The 26,398-nt window shown below is 41.3% G+C and overlaps 1 protein-coding gene across 2 annotated transcripts in view; it reads right to left on the reverse strand.

Moving 5' to 3' along the window:
- Positions 1-861: 861 nt before the first annotated feature.
- SRBD1 (S1 RNA binding domain 1) overlaps positions 862-26,398 on the reverse strand; it is a 259,670-nt gene continuing 234,133 nt past the window's right edge. For both annotated transcript variants that reach the window (XM_040351557.1, XM_040351556.1), the window contains exons 21-22: positions 10,282-10,466; positions 862-1,451 (exon numbers count right to left, since the gene is read on the reverse strand). In XM_040351557.1, the coding sequence (XP_040207491.1) occupies positions 1,159-1,451; positions 10,282-10,466 (478 nt within the window). In that variant the 3' untranslated portion in view covers positions 862-1,158. The remainder of the gene's footprint in view (positions 1,452-10,281; positions 10,467-26,398) is intronic.

A 26,398-nucleotide genomic window follows, 5' to 3' on the forward strand; every position in this document is an offset into this window, starting at 1 on the left:
GCAGGAGACAAAATCTCTATTGTCATATTTTTTTTACCTGTTGCACATGCCATAAATTCTTTCTTTCTTCTAATAATCTGTCAAACATCTCTACAGACATCTCCCTCATGAAAAACCCTTTCTGATCCATAAAAATAAAGGTGGGCTGCTCAGGGAGATCTACATTATTCTTCACCAATGTGTTTGGCAAACCTGTTTTATTTTGTTTCATAAATATGAAAAAAAAGAAAGTTACATACTTCGGCGACCTGACCCAAGCAGGGGGGGTCCGGGGGTTGCCGGGAACTCAATTATTAACATACAGGATTTATATATTGCCAACAGTTTGCTCTGTGGTGTACAAAATTAAGGCAGACATTACAGTTACAACACAATTTGGAAAAAGAGGAATCAGAGGGCCCTTCTCGTTAGAGCTTACAATCTTATGCCACGTACACGCGGTTGGAATTTACGACAACAACTGTTCGATGTGAGCTTACGACAGCAAATGCCCGATGGAGCGTACACACGGTTGGATTTTCCGACCGTGTGTAAGCTCCATCGGACATTTGCTGTCGTAATTTGACAACAAATGTTTGAGAGCTGGTTCTCAATTTTTCCGATTGTCTGTATCTAATTCCGATGCACAAAAATCCTACGCATGCTGGGAATCATTGAACTTCATTTTTCTCGGCTTGTCATAGTGTTGTACGCGACCGAGTTCTTGGCGATCGGAACATGTGTGTGACCGTGTGTATGCAAGACAAGTTTAAGCCAAAATCCACTGTTTTGTTGTCGGAATGTCCGATCATGTGTATACGGCATACGTTTATAAAAAGAATCTAACAGGATCCCGAATGTGATTTTTTTTAGTATTGCTCAATTGCACAATCTAGAAACTCCTTCAAATAGGTGTTTGAATTGTTCATCTTTTTTTTTCATACATGTTTTCATACATTTCAAAGTTAAAGGTATTAATTGACGACAACTATTATTAAAATAACTAAAACATAAAAAATAACCACAGACATAATCAGAACAGTCTGGTCATAATTTGAAAATAACTATTACTAACACAACCTTTTTTGTATCAATGTATTCCCCGGCTGGGGATACAAAAAAAAAAAAAAAAAGGCACTTCATATGTAAAAACAGTGCATCTACTGAGTCAGCCAAACTTCATTTTAAAACCCGCAAAAGTTCAAGTGAAATTCTTGACTGTCGAACATCAACGTTTAAAACTCGAACCTCTACACGCTCTCCAGGTCCAAGCCCAAGACTTCTCCGTCTTTTCTCCTTGCAGAGTTTATCCTCTGTTATATATCGCATTGGAATTAGCCCAGCTTTTCCTACACCAATGTCCACAAAAACTCCAAATAATGTGGCATTTTCAACCTTCCCAGTAAGAATAGTTCCAATCTTTAGGTCTTCCATGCTGACGATATTGGTCTTGAAATCAGATTGATCAAAAGCTGTAAAATGGATAGATTTTCAATCAGCGCAGTTTGGACATTTATTACATAAGAACAGTATACGATCATGGTGAAAGGACATGACTAAATACTGTTTGATATAACGTCTATCGCTTGATTTTACATCATTTATTTTCATCAACATTCCAAATGTGTCCCTCTATGTAGACTACCTTGAAAAAGTATTCATAGCCCTTTTCCACATGAAGCCATGTGGGGGACACAGCAAACGGGGAAAAAGGTGCTTTGGTCAGATGAGACCACAATTGGACTTTCTGGCCTAAAAGCAAAACGCTACGTGTGGCGGAAAACTAACACTGCACATCACCCTGAACACACCATCCCCACCGTGAAACATGGTGGTGGCAGCATCATGTTGTGGGGATGCTTTTCTTCAGCAGGGACAGGGAAGCTGGTCAGAGTTGATGGGAAATGGATGAAGCCAAATACATGTTAATCTTAGAAGAAAACCTGTTAAGAGTCTGCAAAAGACTTGAGACTGGGGCGGAGGTTCACCTTCCAGCAAAACAACAACACTAAACATACAGCCAAATCTACAATGGAATGGTTTAGATCAAAGCATATTAGTGTGTTAGAATGGACCAGTCCAGACCTAAATCCAATTGAGAATCTGTGGCTAGACTTGAAAATTGTTGTTCACAGACGCTCTCCATCCAATCTGACAGAGCTTGAGCTATTTTGCAAAAAAGAATGGACAAAAATTTCACACTCTAGATGTGCAAAGCTGGTAGAGACATCCCCAAAAAGACTTGCAGCTGTAATTGCAGCGAAAGGAGGTTCTACAAAGTATTGATTTAGGGGGGCTGAATACAAATGCACCCCACACTTTTCGCATATTTGTTAAAACTTTTGAAAACCATTTATCATTTTCTTTCCACTTCACAATTATGTGCCACTTTATGTTGGTCTATCACATAAAATCCCAATAAAATACATTTACGTTTTTGATTGTAACATGACAAAATTTGGAAAATTTCAAGGGGTATGAATATTTTTTCAAGGCACTGTAAATCATATTTAAGTATTTTTTTTCTTTTTACTTTTTTTTTTTACCCATGAGCTCAAAATGATTACATTGTACGAAGTTGTAGTAAATAATTACTTTCTACAATGTGCTGCATACCACTAGTTACTTCAAATCTAAATGAACTACAGTCTAACCCAGGAGTCTCCACAAATGTTCTAAATAAAGGGCTGGTTTAGGGTCTTTCAGAGTTTTGAGGGACCAGGCTAGGGCCAGTGGGGGTGGAAACTGTCCTGTGTCCAGTGAGTAAACAATGCCACACCTTTGATGTCAGTGGGATGACTAGTGCCCCATTGTTTGCGCCAGTGGGAGAAATTGTGCCCCATCCTTGGGGTCAGTTTTAGAAATTCTGCCCCATTGGCGTCATTGGGAGGAATAATGCCCCATCATTGGTGTCAGTAGGAGGAATAATGCCCCATCATTGGTGTCAATGGGAGGAATAAGGCCCCATTGTCGGTGTCTGTGGGAGGAATAATGCCCCATCGTTGGTTTCAATGGAAGGAACCTGCCCGGCTGTGAAGCTACAGCCGAGCGCCCACAGTGACAACGCCGGCGCCGGAGAGGAGGGGGAGACTAGCAGGGCTTTGTTCCCCCGCATTGCTGGACCCTGGGACGGGTAAGTGTCTGAATATTAAAATGCAGCAGCTGCAGTATTTGTAGCTGCTGACTTTTAATATATATTTTTTTTTTTTTGTAGAAACTCTGCTTTAAGATTTATTCAACCCAAAAGTGAAAGTTATTTATACAGGCATACCCCACTTTTAAGTACACAATGGGACCAGAGCATGTATGTAAAACGAAAATGTACTTAAAGTGAAACAATACCTTTTTTCCACGTCTAGGGTGTAGTAGGGGGACAGGGGCTGTATTTGGGGTTTCAGGAGCTGTAGTTGAGGTCTTAGGCACTGTAGTGGGTGGGTCAGGGGCACACTGGGAACTATGCTCTCGAAGCTTCAGCTCCTTCTACTGCGGCTGCAAAATGTCTGTACAGTACTTGTAAGGCACTTTACATACACTCCGGGGTATGTCCTTACTCGCGAGTGTATGTAAAGTGAGTGTACTTAAAGCGGGGTATGCCTGTAAGTTGAAATGGGTTGAATTAGCTACTCCCTGATTTATATGTCTTGTGCATTTTTGATAATGTCAGTGGGAGAAATAGTGTCAGCAACTTCAATTATGCCTTATTGTTGGTGTCAGTGGATGCTCAAGACCAAAAATAATTTGCGCTAGGCAAATTGCTAGTTGTGAAACTGCTGCAACCCAAATCCTGGATATGGGATAAACATTACACCATTTATATATTTGTGGTGTCACTGGATGGAATAGTGCCCCAAGGGCCAGATAAAAGAACGCAAAGGGTCGCATTCGGCCCCTGGGGTGCAGTTTAGAGATAACTGTCTATGCAAATGTACTGTAATAAACATGGTGGTTTAAAATAATATTGGATTCTCAAATGGATACCCAAAGCTTTGATTGCTATTACCCTTACCTCGAAATTCTGTGTATCGGATTATTAGTTGAAGCGGAGTTCCACCCAAAAAAAGAACTTGCCATTTAAGGGAAGGTGACCCCCTGAAATGCCACGTTTGGCAAGTCATTTTTGGGGGGGGGGGGGGGCGGAAACCTTCTTTTTAAAGGGTTCCAGCTCCCACTTCCTCCCAGGGCACTGCAACGCCAGAAATAAGTTCACCTCTCGCCCCTCCCTGTCGCCAATCATCTGTGACACGTCACAGGTCCCAGATGATTGCTCCACCTGCCCGGCTGTGAAGCCACAGCCGAGCGCCCACAGTGACAACGCCGGCGCCACGGAGAGGGGGAGACTAGCAGGGCTTTGTTTCTCCGCATTGCTGGACCCTGGGACGGGTAAGTGTCTCAATATTAAAATGCAGCAGCTGCAGTATTTGTAGCTGCTGACTTTTAATATTTTTTTTTTTTTTTTTTGTAGAAACTGCTTTAAGATTCATTCAACCCAAAAGTGAAAGTTATTTATAAGTTGAAATGGGTTGAATCAGCTATTCCCTGATTTATATGTCTTAGGGTCCTTTCACACGTGCGGACCGTTCGTCCGTTTTTTCATACGTCCGTTTACGGACTGCAATGCTTTCCAATGGGATATAGCGTACGTTAGCGGATGAGCATCCGCTAACGTCCGTTAACATCCGTCTCCATTAAGCTCCGTTTTTTTGAACGGAAGAAAACCCTATTTTTCTTCCGTCAAAAAAATGGAACGGACGAAAAACGGATGTTAGCGGACGATCCGTTTAACATCCGATCTGCTAACAACCGTTTTTCATCAAAATATGTAATAAAAATAAAGTTCTAACAAAAAAAAAAAAAAAACAGATGAAAAAACGGATTAAAAAACGGATGAAAACGGATGTAAAAAAGATAAAAAAAAAACGGATCAACTGATGATAAAAAACTGATCTAAAAAACGGTCCGCATGTGTGAAAGGACCCTTAGGCACTCCAAAAATGGGATCCTCTCACAATAATCTGGATCCTGTATAAATGGGAATTTTGGGTGTTCCTAAACTCCTGACAGTTCTGCTACATGAACAGTCTGTATTCCTTTAGAAAATGAACAACTGTGTCTACTTTCCTGACCACCTGCACATGTCTGCAGTATTTTATGTTTTTGTACTACAATACAGGTAACATGTAATGTTAAAGGCCTGGATGAAGCAGCAACACATTATATTATAATCCCAACATAAATGAGAAAGTGCATTAGAGGCCGTCACATTGCTGAGAAATGATTTCTTTTCAGCCAACATCATTTCCCCTTAGCAGAAATCGAATATTAATGCCGGCACAATAGTGATCATAAATTCTGCGAAAGAAAAAAGCCTTTGTAGCCATCCAGGGAGCAGCTGTAAAGAAAGCCAAATAATAAGAGTCCAGGCGAGAAGGTTGTGCTGTGAAATGACTCATTTTTGTGGTCAGGCGACCGCGTATTCAGGAAATGAATTCAAATCTGAAAATAAATTATATGCCGTATAAATTGTGAATCAAGAAAAAGCGCACTTATTAAACACAGCCACCAGAGACGCAGGGAAGACTGCGGTTAGATCATGACAGGGTCTACTTCTAGAAGTAAATGTTATTCCTGGGGAGGGCTCGGCGTACAATCTGATAAATGGGTGATTTATGAGCCCGATCGAGAAAAAGAAATACACTTCTCAGCTGTCTCCTCAATCAAAATCTTTGTAAAGGTTCAGATGAAGAGGAGGAGATGGTGTAAACCTACAAGGCCGGTATTAAAATAGGAATTATTATTTTGTGTAAGGTCATGTGCCGTTTGAAGCTTCTCCTGAAAAATGACTTTACTCCAAGCTGTGCTGCTGAGAAGATCTCTTTGTATATAGAAAAGACAAATACACCCCATATACATTATTATACAGTAGCTACAAAGGCAACGTAAATAGGCCTGTCTCCATGGGGAAAGACATACACTTAAGACACACTTCCAAAAGTTACATTCTGTATAGTTATATAGAATGATATCTATCCTTTACTTTATACTCAACCTAGCTGAGCCTCAACTACTCATTTTTTAACCCGTTTTCTCTAGCCCCCCCCCCCGCTCACAGTGTGTTCCCTATAGGGGTGAACGGGTATGGGCGACACCCAAATTGGTTCCTAATGTCACCTCTCGCAATGCTCTGTTAAAGCGGGGGTTCACCCTAAAAAAAAAATTTTTTTCTAACATGCCATCCAGCATACTAGCGCGAGCTACAGTATGCCTTTATTTTATTTTTTTTGCGCCGTACTCACTGTTTAATCCCGTAGTTACGTTTCAGACTCCCCGCGGGGAGTAGGCGTTCCTATACAGAGGGGAACATGATTGACGGCCGGCTATGGCGCGTCACGCTTCCCGGAAATAGCTGAAATAGGACTTGGCTCTTCACGGCGCCTGCGCAGTCAGCTCCTAATCTGTGCGCAGGCGCCGTGAAGAGCCGAAGCAGGGTCACGGGAAGCGTGACGCACCATAGCCGGCCATCAATCATGTTCCCCTCTGCATAGGAACGCCCATTCCCCGCGGGGAGTCTGAAACGTAACTACGGGATTAAACAGTGAGTACGGCGCAAAAAAATAAAAATAAAGGCATACTGTAGCTCACGCTAGTATGCTGGATTTCATGGTAGAAACTTGCTTTTTAGGGTGAACCACCGCTTTAACTAGTCACCGTGTTTTGACAACTTTGTTCGCTCAGTTACCTGATAGCAAAAGTCTACTTCTGTTTGATGCGCACGGCATAATGTTATGCTTGGCATTTTTGTTTTCCTGTATTCTTTTGTACATGTTCTGCCTTAATTGTACGAATGTTCTTGATAATGCCATCTGTCATGACTCTGTACTTGTAAAATTCTTAATAAAAATTGTTTAAAAAATAAAATAAAAAATAGGGACATAAATCTGAGAATTGAGCAATTACCGTATATACTCGAGTATAAGCCGACCCGAATATAAGCCGAGGCACCTAATTTTACCACAAAAAAAATGGGAAAACTTATTGACTCGAGTATAAGCCTAGGGCAGTGATGGCGAACCTCGGCACCCTAGATGTTTTGGAACTACATTTCCCATGTTGCTCATGCACTCTGTAGTATAGTGGAGCATCATGGGAAATGTAGTTCCAAAACATCTGGGGTGCCAAGGTTCGCCATCACTGGCCTAGGATGTCCATCTGCATGCCTCACTGTGTCCATGTGCATGCCTCACTGTGCCCAAGACTAAACTGATGTTTAACATGGGAGTCTATGGAAGGGGTACCCGGATTTTAAAAATCGGTGCTCCCCAGCCGTAGGTCTCCCAGACAACAAACGTTGCACATTTGTAGAGGAGAAATGGGGCTACATGTGTGCCAAGTTTGGGCACACAGCCGACAGTACCGGGTCCCCAAAGTCCAGGAGATCAGGCGCAAAAGGGTGACTAGAGTATAAGCCGAGGGGAGCATTTTCAGCACAAAAAAAATGTGCTGAAAAACTCAGCTTATACTCGAGTATATACGGTAGTTTACTATCTAATAAAGGAAAATCACTATATATCATATAGAAAACTATATATAGTACAGTACAGTGCAGTGCATCCAGAAAGCATTCACATCGCTTCACTTTTTCCCCATTTTGTTATGTTACAGCCTTATTCCAAAATTGATTAAATTCATTATTTTCCTCAAAATTCGACAACAATACTCCATAACAGCAATGTGAAAGACGTTTGTTTGAAATCTTTGTTAATTTATAAAAAATAAAAACAAAGGGGCAGATTTAATAGATACGCCGCGTAAATTTAAAGCTACGCCGGCGTATCTATTTTCTGTATTCAGAAAGCTAGATACGCCGACATTAGCCTAAGATACGACTGGCATAAGTCTTACGCCGTCGTATCTTAGGGTGCATTCTCACGCTGGCCGCTAGGTGGCGCTTCCGTAGTTGTCAGCGTAGAGTATGCAAATTACATACTTACGCCGATTCACAAATGTACGTGCGCCCGGCGGTAGTTTTTTACGTCGTTTGCGTAACTCGTTTTCGGCGTAAGGCTGTTCCTGCTATTAGGAGGCGTAGCCAATGTTAAGTATGGACGTCGTTCCCGCGTCGCGATTTGAACATTTTACGTTGTTTGCGCAAGTCGTCCGTGAATGGCGCTGGACGCCATTTACGTTCACGTCAAAACCAATGACGTCCTTGCGACGTCATTTAGCGCAATGCACGTCGGGAAATTTTAGGGACGGCGCATGCAGGTATGTTCGGCGTGGGAACGCGCCTAATTTAAATGATCCACGCCCCCTACCGGATCATTTGAATTACGCGCGCTTACGCCCCTTTTACGCTACGCCGCAAATTACGGAGCAAGTGCTTTGTGAATACAGCGCTTGCTCCTGTAATTTACGGTGGCGTAGCATAAATTTGGAAAGGCACACACCTATCTATATAAGGTCCCACAGTTAACAGTGCATGTCAGAGCTCAAACCAAGTCATGAAGTCCAAGGAATTGTCTGTAGACCTCTGAGACAGGATTGTATTGAGGCACAGATCTTGGGAAGGGTACAGAAAAATGTCTGCAGCATTGGAGGTCGCAGTAAGCACAGTGGCCTCCAACATCCATAAATGAAAAAAGTTTGTAACCACTAGGACTCTTCCTAGAGCGGGCCGTTCAGCCAAACAGAGCGATCGGGGGATAAGGGCCTTTGTCAGGGAGGTGACCAAGAACCCGATGGTCTCTCTGACAGGGCTCCAGAGTTTTTCTGTGGAGAGAGAAGAACCTTCCAGAAGAATAACCATCTCTGCAGCACTCCACTAATCAGGCCTGTATGGTAGAGTGACCAGACGGAAGCCACTCCTCAGTAAAAGTCACATGACAGCCCACCTGGGGTTTGCCAAAAGGCACCTGAAGAACTCTCAGACCATGAGAAACAAAATTCTCTGGTCTGATGAAATAAAGATTGTACTCTTTGACCTGAATGGCAAGGATCATGTCTGGAGGAAACCAGGCACCTCTTATCACCTGGCAAATACCATCCCTACAGTGAAGCATGGCGGTGGCAGCATCTTGCTGTGGGGATGTTTTTCAGTAGCAGGAACTGGGAGACTAGTCCAGATTGAGGGAAAGATGAATAAAGCAATGTACAGAGACATTCTTGATGAAAACCTGCTCCAGAGTTCTCTGGACCTCAGACTGGGGTGAAGGTTCATCTTCCAAAAGGACAATGACCCTAAGCAGACAGCCAAGATAACAAAGGAGTGGACAACTCTGTGAATGTCCTTGAGAGTCAAATTGAACCCGACTGAACATTTCTGGACAGATCTGAAGATGACTGTGCACTGTAATTCAAAAATACAAAACAAATACGTTTAGAAATAAAGTTATGTGTAATAAAATGGAATGACACAGGAAAAAAGTCTTGAACACATGACGAAAGGCAGGTGCAAAAAGGCATGGAAAGCCGGCACACCAGATGAAATCTATCAGTAATTAGAAAGGAATCATGCCCTTTGTGGGTGCAAATTAATATCAGCTGTTTCAGTCTCAACTGATGACCTAAAAAAAAAAAAAAAAAAAAAAAAAAAGTGTCTCATTACCAAAGTGTCACACAAGAAAAATCTCATGGTGGGTAAAAGCAAGGAGCTCTCTTAAGACCTTCACAACCTATTTACAGCAAAACATACTGATGGCATTGGTTACAGAAGGATGTTTAAGCTCATGAATGTCCCAGTGAGCACTGGTGGGGCCATAATCCAGAAGTTGAAAGAACATAATTTCACCATAAATCAGCCACGACCAGGTGCTCCTCACATGATTTCTGACAGAGGAGTGAAAATAATTATCAAAAGAGTTGTCCAAAAGTCAAGGACCACTTGCAAAGAGCGCTTCCTGGAATTCGCAGGTACAATTGTTTAAAAGAAAACCGTAAGTAATGCACTCAACCGCCACGGCATGTATACATGCTCACCACGCAAGACTCCATTGCTGAAGAAAAAGCATGTTGAAGCTTGTTTAAAGTTTGCTGCACAACATTTAGACAAGCCTGTGAAATACTGGGAGGATATAGTCTGGTCAGATGAGACCAAAATTGAACTCTTTGGATGCCATAATAAACATAAAAAACAAAAGAAAATTTGCAGCAAAGCCACAGCTCTTCATAGAGACCCGGTCAAAATCTCCTGCGTTTGCGAATTGGATGCAGAAATACACATTAGTGTGAACCCAGCCTTAGGCAAACTTTCAACCTCATGAAGCATCCTACATGTTTACCACAAGTATGCCGCAATCTATACCATACCTGTACGAATGTCATAGCCTTCAGGTTGGCAGAGACCGTCTATAATTAGCTGCAATGTGAGCACAGTCGTCTTCAGCTTCTCAGATAATTTATCAATCCCTTCTCTTTGGACGAAGTCATTAATTTGCCTTTGGATTTTTTCTGATCCAATGTCTTCAGCACTTCCACTCACGAGGCTCAATAATCTAAAACGAACCAAAAGTAACAGACAGAGTTTTACAAGGAATCTATAATGTATATTCAACAAGAACATATTTTGAGTTATTATTGCAGTGTTTCACTTAAAGTGAATGCAAAGCCAAACATATTTTATGTATTTTTTGTATAGACTACAACCCCTCTAAGGTTGTTTCTGTGCATCCCATCAGGGAGATTTATCTTTACTTCCTGCCCCAGAGACACTGCAAGAAGAGGAAATCTCCTGAAAGTGAGGCGATATCCCTTCTTAGACAGAAAAGGTGTCCCAATTGGAATACACCCGTTTCTGTGAATTTTTTATTCATGACTTTCAAGCGGTTTTCCAAATTTCTGTGGTTCCCCCGCCCAACGCGTTTCATCTTTGGGGTCATTGTCAGGGGATGGTGCGTGCCACCTCTGCCATTTTAATACCTCCACAACAATCTATACCTAATCAGTTTCATTACATGACATTTCTCCAATTTTCCCCCTATTGGACATTTGTAGAAGTGACAATCTGCCTAGTTGGGATTTTATTATATTATATATAATATATTATATTATATATAAAAAGCTAAACCACCAAGTTATTGAGGGGCATGTACATAAATGAATGCTCATGGGTCTTTGGGCCCTTATAAATTATATCCAAAAATAAAAAGTAATATTAAAAAATGTGTAACTGGGCCATTATTAACCGCTTCCTGCCCAGCCTAAAGCAGAGGGGTTCTGTTATCATGACTGGACCTCATATGACATCCAGCAGGATAACATGCTGGTGCGCCCGCGGGAACACACATCGCGGCAATCGCGAGTGCGGCGTGTCAGGCTGACGCACCACATATCTGATTGTGGTAAGAAGCCTCTGAGAGAGGCTTCTTACCATGTGATCAGCTGGGACCAATCACAGCTGATCATTACCTGAACCAGGAAGTGCTGGTAAATGGAATTCCTTGGTTTGCGCTGACAGGGAGAGACGATTGACAGCTCTCCCTGTCAGAGGGGGGTCTGTGCTGATAATCAGCACATTGATTATCAGCACAGCCCCATCAGATGTGCCACCACAGATGCCAAAAAGGTGCCCATCAACTGCCAGTCAGTGCCCTACAGTAACACCTGTCAGAACTTCATCAGTACCTCATAATCAGTTATGCCCATCAGTGCCACCTGTCAGTGCCACCTGCCAGTGCCCATCACAGACGCTTGTCAGTGTCCATCAGTGCCAACTATCAGTGCCGCCTATCGGTGCCCATCAAGGCTGCATATCAGTGCCACCTATCAGTGCTCATCAATTCTACACATCACTGCTTCCTCATTAATGCCACCTTATTAGTCCCAACTCATCAGTGCCCATCAGTGAAGGCGAAAACAAAATTTGATAACCACATTTTTCAAAAATGTTGGTCTTTTTTAGTTTGTTTAGCAAAAAATAAAAACCCCAGAGGTGATCAAATACCACCAAAAAAAAGCTCTATATAAAATGGGCATATAAAATTAATATATAATCAAAAAGTTTTAAATATACTGTGTATATATTTATATATAAATATACATACCGTATTTATCGCCCTATTACGCGCTCCGGCGTATAGCGCGCACCCCTAATGTAGCACTGAAATTCCTGGAAAAAAAAATGTTTTATACTTACAGTTTGGTGTATTGCCCGGCGTCCATCAGCGGCCTTGTCCGGTGTCCCCGCTCTGTGTTTGAACCACTCCGCCGACATATACCGAGCGCAGTACACTCGGGTATACTCGAACAGGCTCGGCTCCTCTCGCGAGCAGAGCCGAGCCTGCCCGAGTGTACTGCGCTCGGTATATGTCGGCGCAGTGGTTCAAACACAGCGCGGGAAGCGAGTATCGGCGTATATCGCACACCCACGATTTTGCCCTGATTTTAAGGGCAAAAAAGTGCGCGGTATACGCCGATAAATACGGTATATATATACTCCTAAAAATGCCTTAAAAGGGATCTTTCTGAATTAGTAATAAAACTTTAAAATTTAAGTCAAAATCAATATTCTGGCTATCAGGTTCTAGAGCTCCCCTGAAATGCGTTGGATTTTTTCTATCACCTGTGAACTTCAATGAATGTCTTTAAGCGCTTCAGCCACGGAAGATTTTAACCCCTTCCTGACAAGAGCACTTTTTACAATTTGGCACTGCGTTGTTTTAACCTACAATTGCGTGGTTGTGCGACGTGGCTCCCAAACAAAATTGACGTCCTTTTTGTCCCACAAATAGAGATTTATTTTATCACCTCTGCAGTTTTTATTTTTTGAGCTATAAACAAAAGACCAGCGACAATTTTGAAAAAATACAATATCTTACTTTTTTCTATAATAAATATCCCACATTAAAAAAAAAAAAAAAAAATTTCCTCAGTTTAAGCCCATATGTATTCTTCTACATATCAATAAGTGTATATTGATTGGTTTGCGCAAAAGTTATACCATCTAAAAAATAGGGGATAGAATTATGGCATTTTTATTATTCCTTTTTTTTTTTTTTACTAGTATTGGCGGCGATCTGCGATTTTTATCTGACGGACACATGACACATGACCGATGAAAATGGTCCATCAGACCGTTCTCATCGGATGGACTGATCATGTGTACGAGGCTTTAAACATCCAACTTGAAGGAGCTGGAGCAGTTTTGCAAGGAGGAATGGGCAAAAATTCCCGTGATAAGATGTGGCAAGCTCATAGAGACTTATCCAAAACGACTTGGCGCTGTGATATCCACAAAAAGGCGGCTCTACGAAGTATTGACTTTAGGAGGGTGAATAGTTCTGCACATTGACTTTTTCGTTTTTTTTTTGTCCTATAGGTTTGTAAAAAAAAAAAAACTTCAAAGTTGGGGGCATGTACTGTAAATGATGCAAATCCTCAAACAATCCATGTAAATTCCAGGTTGTGAGGCAACAAAACATGAAAAAATGCCAAGGGCGTGAATACTTTTGCATGGCACTTTATATACAATATGAGTAAACCTGGAACTGAAATATGGCTTTTGTGTAGACTGACCCTTCAAACCAGCTTGTGCTCATGTTATCCAACAGAATTCTTTAATCTTAGTCATACCACAATATGTCTGAAAACTTGATTTAATTTTAGTCATTCATTCGGTTATGAGATTTACCAAAAGATGAGTCTGGCTTAACCACAACTAAAGCAGACTGAAATCTGAGAATGTAGAGTTCCAAAAAAATATCTTTGAGTCACTCATGAGATGTCGGTACTGAAACCAAAACTACCGGAAAGCAATATCTGCAGTCATGTCCAGGAACACATCAATGAAAATCCCAATTCTAGAATGTCCTTAAAATAGCTTTACACATCAGGAGTAAAAACACCGGGATAAGCCTTTGAAAACCCTACTTTGCTTTATTAAATGCCAGTTTTAAAACCGGACACAGTGTTTACCTAACATGATTATCCACCTTCAAACAGGGTCATATTTTTCAACAGGGGAAACGCAGCCTAATACAGGCCTATCGATTGCAAAATTACTACCGACAGGACTGGCCAGTTTAAAACAGGATGTAGGACTGCCAAGCCTTGCTTGTTACCAGACTTTGAAGTACTTAATCGGGCTGGAGATAGCATATCCAGTTTCTGTTCAAACACGGATTGAGGATGCCCGGGATAAAGCTGAAGACAGGAGAACAATCAATACACAGCACAGTGTTATGCTTTCGTGATAATGCATTGTATTGATTGTCTCTATTTTTAAAAGTCATTGCTAAGAAGGAAGTTAAATGATGCAGTTCAAGGTGAGCAGATTATACAAAAGAAGAAGAAGAAGCAAAAAAAAAAAAAAAGTTGTTAAAATATCAATTTTGGTTCACGTAGAGGGGACTAGAAATGTGTTTTAGGGCCCGTTCACACCAGTGGTAGCGCTAGTGTGCAGTAGAATGACAGCAGTGTCAATGCTTTTTCTTTATGCGAACATGTTGAATGAAACAAATTTCATTAGGTTCATTAAAGAAAATGTTATAAAAGTGGTTGTAAACCCCATTCATGAAACTTGACCTAAGCACACATATCTGTAGTGTTTACTTATCTCTCTCTAAAGCTATAAGTGTCGTTTCTCTCTGGTGCTCTGTTATCAGCATGAGTCACTTCTGAGAAGCTCTCCGACACATGAGATGACAGCAGTTGAAAATTTGTGTTGGGCAGGGAGCTTAGACATAGATAAGGAGAGCGCTGGTCTATTCACAATACATCTTTGCAAGTTTCTTCGTTCCTTTGCCTATTTGGAGAGGGGGTGTGTAGCTGTCCTACAATCAGCTCTCACACAGTGTAAGCCCAGACTCCCCACCCACTGCTGAAAGAGGAAGAAAGATTTCTAACATCATCTGCACTTTCCAAAGGATTTAGGAAGGGGAAGACAGCAGATATACACAGTAGTGTATTTAGGTTTTGTGCTGCCCTAGGCCTGACTAAACTCATGCACCCCCTGACTAAACTCATGCACCCCCTGGTGTGGCCCTGTCAAGGCCACACCCCTTGCTGTTTAAGACCTGCCCTGAAATTTTCGAGTGGGGACACTATTTCTGAGGGCCTGGGAGGGCAATGAATTATCTTAATTGGCATAGATTTCCTCTTACTTCCTGTTTGGCTATGGGGCAGGAAGTGAAGGGAAATCTCTGCAATGGGACAGGGATGGTTAAACATAAAACTGAGAGGGGCTATAACCCTCCCTTACTCTATTCAAAATGAAAAAAAGCGTTGCCTATAGTTCTACTGTAAGCACAAATTTCTGATAATTTTATGGAGAGGACTAATCAGATATAACGATGCCAATGGTGCAGCAGAAAACATAGCACAGTGAGGAAGGTTTGTGGTCCAGGATTATAGGACAGTCAAATTATAAGCAGTGTTGCCCCCCCCCCCCCCGTAGTTGCAGAATACTGCTGCCTGCATACCGGAAGCAGTGCGGCCGCTTTATGGAGGTGCTAGACTAATTTGCCTCTCAGCCCAGTCCGCCCCATAAGACTGGCACTACACTAATAGTGTAGCACAAGCCGGCGAGGACTCTTTCTGTGCTGCGCTAGGCCTGGGCCTTGTTAGCCTAGGCCAGGATACAGCGTTGGATATACATGTAAATCTTATGTAGAAGGATTTGTTTAATCTCTGAGTATCACCTGAGGTTGTTCACTTCACTGGGTTTTGGAGAGGGTTTACAACCACTTTAAGATCTACTGGCGGCAGCGTGGTGTGATGTAGTACTTTGTCGCATCACACACACAAAAAAAAAAAAAGTATGGCATGCTATACATACCAGAAACTGGCCTGTTGGAAACTATGCATTTTGCCTTGCCTTGGCGGCCAGCGCAGTCTCACTAAATCTTAGGGTTTGAACAATGCACAAACTGCAATGTATGACCCTATTTAAATAGGTAAAAAGGTATACAATTTCCCTTGCCACGGGGTTTACAATTTGGTTTCTGTGATTTTCATATCTCTGTCATACAGTATAGCCAGGAGACTGTCCCTACTTTTCTCCACTTTCTTTTGAGAAAAGGGGTCACATATTCTCTTAAGTTTTTAGAGCCTGACTAATCACTGGGTGTATTCACGTGTGCATTGCAAATTGGAGGAGATGATCACTTCTTGGCATAGTGAAGAATTTTGGCCTTTTGTGACTTATTTCTTTGAGAGACTTTTTAAGCACCCATCTTTTTTTTTTTTTTTTACTATATTTATAATACATTATCTGTTTCGGTGATATAATTAAGATTTTGTTTGATTTCATAAGTTGGGAATTGCTTAATGTTGTATGTTAAAGCAAAACTTTACCCATAACAACGTGATAAATACATTCCACATTAATAAAGATGCTACTGAAATTAGTGTGTGCTGTAAATTTAGCGTTGCTCATGTTTCTTCTAGCTGGAGGCTGCCATTTTGTTGAAGCCCAAGGCCCCTGAACAGCAGTAAATCATAAAAAAGAACTAAACCCATCGATTTACCGGTTTCGAAAAAACGGGATTGCTGTCACATTTGCTTGGATCTTCAAGCAAACCAATATTCTAATACACTAGTAGCAGTGTTTACTTAAAAAGTGATCTGTGATGTAGCACGTTTCAGAGGATGGTTAAAGGAGGTTTTTTTCCCCCTGCCGAACTGTATTTTTGCATTGTGGGATTATGCTGATCCTGGGAGCCAAATGTTTGGGTCATGGTTCCTTCACAGTACCATTCATTTACATGGGAGAGATGACAGGTGGTGGCACACAAGGCAAGTCAAGTTACAAAGCACTGTGGCCGAGGCAATGTGTACTCACTGATGGACACGGAACGGCGTCACCGATGGGCACTGATGAGGCTGCACTGAAATGCGGCACTGATAGGCAGCAATGATGGGCACTGATGAGCATGGACAGGCATCACTGATGGGCACTGAAAGGCAGTACTGATGGGGTTTCACTGATGATCAGTGCCCCGATCATCATTGTAGATGTCCTGCGTGAATTGCCAATTTTTTCCGGTGTTTTGTCGCACGTTTTGTCGCTCGTATCCACACGTATTTGTGCGTTTGCTACAGCGTTGTCCGACATTTTTGAACTTCGTTGTTTTTTTATTTTAGCCAATAGGAAAAATGATCATCTCTTTCATCATTTGTTGCTATGTTTGTAGATTTTTTTTTTATCTTCTTCCTGGGTGAATATTCGATTTCACAGAACAGATTAAAGCAAATAAAAAGCCTGTCGAAACGTTTGTTGTCGCGCTAGACATTTGAATCGAGCGTTTCCATTAGTTTCTATGGTAATACAAACGTTCAAAAACGCCCAAATCAGCCCGATTTGCGCGACAAAAAAGGGTCCAGAACTTGTTTGAGCTTCAGGCGTTCGGCTTCAGGCGTTTTAGAGTGGAGATGTGAACCATCTCCATTGAGAATAATGGATTTTTTCCCCTCTAGCGTTTTGTAGCTTCAGGCTTACCGGCTCTCCTCTCTTCAGGCTCTGTCAGCATAAGGAGAGGACTGCCGATAACCAGCAAATCCTGTTTATACTGTGATTGGACATAGCTGATCACATGGTAAAGGACCCCTGTGCCTGGCACTTTAGCTTGATCGCCAAGTGACACAGTGATGACAGAGCGTTCCCGTTGCATGCAGGGAGGCAGGGTTCTGGGAGGATGACCATACATAGATTGCCCTCCCAGAAATGTGTAACCATGCTGTAGCCATTGTAATGGAATGACCTGTGACAAACAGAGACTTTGGAAGAATGAGTGGTACTCCTGTGTCAGCGTTACTAATAACTCTTGTGTCTAGGGTAACCCTGTGTCCCTTTTGGGCATAGGGTGACTGAGAAATATTAATTAGAAATTACAGGACAGGGGACATTACTGATAGCTCATATTACAGGATCTTGAGATATTGCAAAGTGTTGGTTTATTCTGACCCTACCGGTCAATAGAATGACTCTTTCAATGCTTAGCCCAGGCTACCGAGTTGTTAAATGAGGCTGGCTCCTGAAAGGCCTTTCCTTGTGTGTTAACACTGTTTAAAGCCTATTGATGATCAGATACAAATACCTTTCTGTCTGAGACAGACCGTCTGTCTAAAGATGTGGGTTGAGGGGAACTCATTGTGTGATGGTGTTTTGTTTGAATTCTATTAATAAAGGAATGTGACTTCTCAGGTGTAGTGATTAGGTCATGTTAATTATAGACCGGCGCCGAAATTTCTAGAATGTTTAGTAATTAGCCCATCTGAAGGTGTATTGAAGCCCCCCCAGTGTGTGATGTGTGGGTGGAGAGTTTGATTGCTACTGTGATTACTGAAACATGCCTTGTAAACTGTAAATAAACTTGAGAGCTAGCCATTAAAAGTGTTCATACATTTTGAAGCAGAGAATAGAGCTGTCAGTCTCATTTTCTGGGGAATCGATATGGATCGTGTCTGCTGGTTTGTCGGTGTGTCGGATAAGCTGTAGTGGGTTGATGGAAGGTCGTAAACGGTGGTGACCGTTACAGCCATCATTCGGCTATAGCACGGTTGGGGGGGAGGTTAAGAAGATACATGTTATTTTAGCACATGCCTGGTGAATTGTGATTTAAATGTATACTGGATGTGTGCACCTAATAATATATTGCATTGATATTTACACTATAGCTGAGACACATATTATATGTTTTGAGCGTTTGTATTACACTTTTTTGTTTTTTGGATTGACGCTTATATATCAAAATATTTTCCTTCTATAACCGTTGGTATATGTTTTTTTTTTTTTTTCTACGAAAATTAGAAGTTGTCCAGGAGGTGGATTGCTTCTAAGGGCTGTCCTATTTCTATCCATCATTGTTCCATACATTTTAAATGCTGCAGCAAAAAGGGGTTAACATTAGACATCCGTGTGCTGTTATCCTGAGCACTGAAAGGTACGTTCCTGTAACCCGACTCGGGAGTAAACAGTATCATGTGTTACAGCTCTGCAATGCGATACCCCATTACATTCTGTTCCAATACCCCGAGATTAATGGCGGTGCAACATTATCTCTTGCAAAACAAAACAAAAATCATTATATGCTGTTATGCAGTGTTAAATATGTATGAGCTATCAGTGCACAATTAAAAACACAGAAAAATAACATGACAATGAAAAGGGAGAAAAACAAGTTTGGGTTATCGAGCCTGCAACGCGGCATTTCATTTACAGATACATTGACAGCTGCTCGGAACACGGAGATAAACACCAAACGCAACTCCCAATTGTAACATTTACAAACGCTGATAACCAAGTTGATGTGTGAAATTCGCATTGTTTCTCTGTGAACAGATAAGTGCACTTTAAACTAGAACTAAAACGTAAACTTTTTTTTTTGTTTGGATAGAATATAGAGGGATGAGAACACTTATCGGGTTTTTATTGCTGTCTGTGCCCCCTTTACATTCACCCTCATCATTGAGAGTGAAAGAAAATCCCCAATTATGGGTTTTCACCAGAACAGGAATAGGTGGGGAAAAATTCCAAAATGAGTTTTGGAGAAATTTCTTCTCACTTCTTACTTTAGATATGGGACAGGAAATGAGTGGAAATTCCCCCAATAAGACACACATGACAAAAAAAACAATAATAGAAAAAAAAAAAAAAAAAACTTATTAGGCGCCTTTCACACGGACGGCCGTTTTGCCGCAGTTAAAAGTATGTAAATGTTCTGTGAAATTTAAGGCTCCAGGCACTTCGATTAGCTGCATTTGTACATTGCGATTACGTGCAGCAACGCTGTATCCTGGCCTAGGCCAACAAGGCCCAGGCCTAGGGCAGCACTTTGCAGGGGGGCAGCACAAAAAAAGTTTCTGCCATCTTGCACTACACTGTTAGGCAAATTAGTCTAGCGGCCACACTGCTTCCGGTATGTGGGCGGCCGGCATTCCGCAACTGTGGGGGGGTGGGCACCGCTTCTAATTTTGACTGTCCTATAATCCTGGACCACAAACCTTCCTCACTGTGCTATATGTTTCTGCTGCACCATTGGCATGGTTATATCTTCTCAGAGGGAGTCAGTTTATTTTTTACCATCCCTGTCCTATTGCTCTAGCAAAGCGCGGTGACGTACAACACATACGACGGCACTATAAAGGGGAAGTTCCATTCAGATGACGCCACCCTTGGGGCTGCTTTAGCTGATTTTGTGTTAGTAAAAGACAATTTGCGCTTTTCAGTCTGTTACAGCGTGATGAATGTGCTTACTCCATTACGAACAGTTTTACCAGAACGCGCGCTCCCGTCTCATAACTTGCTTCTGAGCATGCTCTGGTTTTTTTCATGTCGTTAAAGCCCACACACGACCGTATTTTACAACCCGAAAAACGACAACGTTAAAAAATGCAGCATGTTCGAATTTTTTGTTGGCTGTTTTTCAGAACCCGAAAAAATGCTCTGAAGCCCACACACGATCATTTTTAATGACATAAAAAAAAAAACCTAAATTTTTTACAACCCGAAAAACAGTCGCGTGTACGCGGGATTAAGCCTCTTGTACACTGCTGCTGCTAAATGGACGTTAGGAACAGTTGGACATTTTTTTCAACTGCTCCTGAACTGTTCTCTGTTATCTTATCAGTACATGTACACAGGGTCGTTTAGGCCTCATTCACACGACGGACCGTTCGGGTCCGCCTGTCCGTTTTGACGGCGAACCTGAACGGCCGCTCCATGCATCCCTATGGAGCGTCGGATGTCAGCAGAGACATGTCCGCTGACATCCAACCCGCTAAAAACAGACGTATGGGGGTCACGTCCCCATCCGTCCATGCGGATCGGGTAAGATCTGATGAAAACGGACATGCTGTCCGTTTTCATCAGAACGCTCCATAGGAGACAGCAGTGCTCGACAAGCCCCTCCCCGCTCAGTGAGCAGAGAGAAGGTTGTCATCCGTCGGCTCAGCGGAGATCTGCGGACTGATCTCCCGCTGAGCTGGCGGACTTCGTAGAAACGGAGTCCACCTGTGTGAATGGGGCCTTACAGTTGTTTCTAGGCAGTTAAATTTAGAGGCATCATACATGCCAAACGCTTCTAACCGCGGTAACCCACGTTTCGTTTACAGGCGTTTTTTCCTATTAAAAAAAATAGTAATATATATATATATATATATATATATATATATATATATATATATATATATACATACAGGGAGTGCAGAATTATTAGGCAAATTAGTATTTTGACCACATCATCCTCTTTATGCATGTTGTCTTACTCCAAGCTGTATAGGCTCGAAAGCCTACTACCAATTAAGCATATTAGGTGATGTGCATCTCTGTAATGAGAAGGTGTGTGGTCTAATGACATCAACACCCTATATCAGGTGTGCAGAATTATTAGTCAACTTCCTTTCCTTTGGCAAAATGGGTCAAAAGAAGGACTTGACAGGCTCAGAAAAGTCAAAAATAGTGAGATATCTTGCAGAGGGATGCAGCACTCTTAAAATTGCAAAGCTTTTGAAGCGTGATCATCGAACAATCAAGCGTTTCATTCAAAATAGTCAACAGGGTCGCAAGAAGCGCGTGGAAAAACCAAGGCGCAAAATAACTGCCCATAAACTGAGAAAAGTCAAGCGTGCAGCTGCCAAGATGCCACTTGCCTCCAGTTTGGCCATATTTCAGAGCTGCAACATCACTGGAGTGCCCAAAAGCACAAGGTGTGCAATACTCAGAGACATGGCCAAGGTAAGAAAGGCTGAAAGACGACCACCACTGAACAAGACACACAAGCTGAAACGTCAAGACTGGGCCAAGAAATATCTCAAGACTGATTTTTCTAAGGTTTTATGGACTGATGAAATGAGAGTGAGTCTTGATGGGCCAGATGGAAGAGCCCGTGGCTGGATTGGTAAAGGGCAGAGAGCTCCAGTCCGACTCAGACGCCAGCAAGGTGGAGGTGGAGTACTGGTTTGGGCTGGTATCATCAAAGATGAGCTTGTGGGGCCTTTTCGGGTTGAGGATGGAGTCAAGCTCAACTCCCAGTCCTACTGCCAGTTTCTGGAAGACACCTTCTTCAAGCAGTGGTACAGGAAGAAGTCTGCATCCTTCAAGAAAAACATGATTTTCATGCAGGACAATGCTCCATCACACGCGTCCAAGTACTTCACAGCGTGGCTGGCAAGAAAGGGTATAAAAGAAGAAAAACTAATGACATGGCCTCCTTGTTCACCTGATCTGATCCCCATTGAGAACCTGTGGTCCATCATCAAATGTGAGATTTACAAGGAGGGAAAACAGTACACCTCTCTGAACAGTGTCTGGGAGGCTGTGGTTGCTGCTGCACACAATGTTGATGGTGAACAGATCAAAACACTGACAGAATCCATGGATGGCAGGCTTTTGAGTGTCCTTGCAAAGAAAGGTGGCTATATTGGTCACTGATTTGTTTTTGTTTTGTTTTTGAATGTCAGAAATGTATATATGTGAATGTTGAGATGTTATAATGGTTTCACTGGTAAAAATAAATAATTGAAATGGGTATATATTTTTTTTTTGTTAAGCTGCCTAATAATTATGCACAGTAATAGTCACCTGCACACACAGATATCCCCCTAAAATAGCTAAAACTAAAAACAAACTAAAAACTACTTCCAAAAATATTCAGCTTTGATATTAATGAGTTTTTTGGGTTCATTGAGAACATGGTTGTTGTTCAATAATAAAATTAATCCTCAAAAATACAACTTGCCTAATAATTCTGCACTCCCTGTATATATACATACATACATACACACACACACACACACACACACACACACACACATTTTAGAAACGCTTCCAGGCGCAAACGCAGCTAAACGCGGCATGTAAATGCGGCAAAATGGACGTTTTAAATGTGGGTTATCATCTGTGAAGTTAAAACGTTCACGAGAGGTTGTAAAAGCGTCCCGTGTACATGAAGCCTTATGCACACTAGACGTTTTTTTGATGTTTTTTACAGCAGCTGTTTTTGGCTGGAGACTTTTTTTCTAGTCAAACTCTCCATCATGTTATCCTATGTGTCCATGCACATAGGCTGTTATCAGCAGTTTTTGCCAGTGAAGTTTTTGAGCAGTAAAAAAAAAAATAGTGGGTTCTGTAGGGCCCCATGGCCACTGATGCTGCTAAACGGACTTCAAAACGTCACTTCCGCCCCAATGCTCTTAAAGGGATTTTTTGTTTTTAATGACAAAAAATAAATAAAAAAAATTATTGCATTTTAGTCCAAATATGAGATCTGAGGACATTTTGACCCCAGATCTCATATTTAAGAGGACCTGTCATGCTTTTTTCTATTACAAGGAATGTTTACATTCCTTGTAATAGGAATAAAAGTGACCCATTTAATTTATTTTTTTTAAACGGTGTCAAAATAAAAAATAAAGTAAAATAAATAAGAAAAAAAAATCCAGACCAACTCGCGCGCAGAAGCAAACGCATACGTGTGCAGCAACCGCATATGAAAAACTGTGTTCAAACCACACGTGAGGTATCGCCGCGATCGTTGGAGCGAGAGCAATAATTTTATCCCTCCTCTGTAACTCAAAACATGCAACCTGTAGAATTTTTTAAATTCGCCTATGGAGATCTTTAAGGGTAAAATTTGTCGCCATTCCACGAGTGGGCGCAACTTTGAAGCATCACAATACAAAAAAAAAAAAAAAAAAGACATAGGGCTAACTTTACTGCTGTCTTATTTTATTTCCAAAAAAGTGCGCTTGTAAGACTGCTGCGCAAATACGGTCTGACAAAAAGTATTGAAACAACCGCCATTTTATTCTCTAGGGTGTTAGAAAAAAATATATATAATGTTTGGGGGTTCTGAGGAATTTTCTAGCAAAAAACTGGTTTACAAGTTTTTAACTTGTAAACACCAAATCTCAGAAAGAGGCTTGGTCCTTAAAGGAGTTGTAAATAAAAAAAATGTTATGCTGAAATGACTGTTTACAGGGTATAGAGACATAATAGTTAACTGATTCCTTTTAAAAACGATTAAAAATAGATAAAAATCAATCATATAATGTACCTGTAATTTCTAGTTTCGTTTTTCCATGTTGTTTCCTGCCTCTCTGCTGTACAGAGCAGTGATGGTTTGGAAAAACAAAACTGATTGGTGCTGAGGGGTTTTAGACACACAGTAATCACACCTTCTTGAAGTTAGTGACCACAGAGTTAGAAAGCTCCCAGTACTGTGGTTATCAGGAAACAGACAACCAGGAAGTGTGGAGATCAGAGAAGAATTACAGCAACTTGAGAGCAAAAACGAACAATGAGAACATGAAAACAGCTCTGCATTAAGGTAAAGGAAGCTATTAAGATTAAAAAAAAATTCCTTTACAAACCCATTAAGCGGTTAACCTCCCTGGCGGTATGATTCTGTCTGGAATTACGTACCAAAAGCGGTACAATTATTTTGCAAGGAAATTTGGCGTTTTATACTGTAGGTCTGTAATTTTTAGGAATAACTCATTTAAATCTGACCAAACAAGAGTCTTGTAGGCATCCCGGGTATGATTTTTTTTTTAAAAACAAAATTATAAATTATAATATAATAAATAATTATAACAAATAATAATATAATTATAATAAAAATTATTAAATAATGTAATCAACTCAAAATCACTGAAATTTGCTCAGTTGCAGAAATGTCGCTGTCATTACTTTTATTTTTTTATGACGAAATTCCCCACAAATCGCTATCGCACAATTCTGCAAGTGATTATAATTTATTATCGCTGTTTTCTAGCTGATCTAAAACCATTTTTGACATAAAGGGACACTTTGACAATCTACAGTTTGCAGGCAGAAAGAACAGTTTTTATTATATAAAAGAACATATATGGCACTGGGCAGACCACTAGGGACAAGGGGGGTGTGTATTTTTTACATACAGTACTGTAATCTATAAGATAACAGTATACTGTATGTAAGGTGTTTGTTTACTTTTTGGCGCCGATCTCCGCCCCTGTGCGTCGTAACGTTGCAGGGAACGGAGATCGGCGGCACACGGGGAGACTGTGAATCGAGCGAGGACCCGCTCGCTCACACAGCGGGGAGGCATCGCAGGATCCAGGGACAAGGTAAGTAAACCATGCCTGTGGATGCTGCGAAGGTAAGCCGCGCCACTGCACACTCTGCACATCCACCCCGAGCGTGACTCAGGGATACCGTTCTTAGCATAAAAAATCCACCCAGAGTCACGCTCGGGTTTACCGCTAAGGGGGTTAAGCAATGGTATTTTCTAAACCTGTGTTAATTTTACAATATTTCCTCCATCAGACAACTAGTATCCCCATCCTACAGACTTAACAGCCCAGATGTCCTGTAAGCCTGAACTGAAGTAAATCCTCCCGCTCATCCATGAAAGCATACAGACCACATGCAGCAATACCACTGACCACTAAAAAAACACAGGAGGATCTACACGGCTGTACTTTCCTTTCCACAATTGTTTTGCTATAATAAGCTATTGTATTGTTGATTTTATTATAGGCTTAAAGATTACCCCCATCATTTAAAGAGGATCAAAACTGTATTTGAGCACCACAGACTGAAAATGCTATTTAATTAACTTTTTATATTATATATCAACTCCTTCATCCTTCCATGTCTCTATGCTTTATTTTGTTCAGAAATCACTTTGAAAAACACCCCCTTCTGTGTGCAGCAGCCCCCCTAAGTCCCATCTCGATCCAGCTATGTTGCAGGAGAGTCTTGGCTGGCTCTCTCTCCTCATTGGCTGAGACAGCAGCGGGGTGCCCTTTCGGGTTCCTCTGTTGTCAAAGTCAGTGAGCCAATGAGAAGAAAGAGGGGGCGGGGCCAGACCAAAGCTCCATGTCTGAATGGACACATGTCCATGCTCCATGTCTGAAAGGCCTGATTCACACAGTCTCCTCTTAACAGTTCTAGAGATGTGTCTGCTGCAAAAGGTGGCTACTTTGAAGAACCTAGAATATGAAATATATTTTCAGTTGTTTCACACCTTTTTGTTATGTATAATTCCACATGTGTTAATTCATAGTTTTAATGCCTTCAGTGTGAATCTACAATTTTCATAGTCATGAAAATAAAGAAAACTCTTTGAATGAGAAGGTGTGTCCAAACTTTTGGTCTGTACAGTATGTATATATACATATATATACACACACACACATGCATACATACAATATCCATATACACACACCGTACGTACGTACATATATATATATATATATATATATATATATACATATATATATATATATATATATATATATATATATATTTGTTAATATTCATTTTTAACCCACTGGTGTTGATATTAGGAAGAAATAAGCCTTCTTCCTCTTATCACACCAGCTTCTCTCCCAGATTCTCCACCTCTGAGCTGGTGAATCTGGAAGGGAGATATTTCAGTGGAAGGGCTGTGAGATCTTCAGATCTCGGTTAATTAAACTGCCGGTTTGTGACAAAACAGCCATG

Source organism: Rana temporaria, chromosome 4 (genome assembly GCF_905171775.1).
Source record: "Rana temporaria chromosome 4, aRanTem1.1, whole genome shotgun sequence".
NCBI lineage: Eukaryota > Metazoa > Chordata > Amphibia > Anura > Ranidae > Rana > Rana temporaria.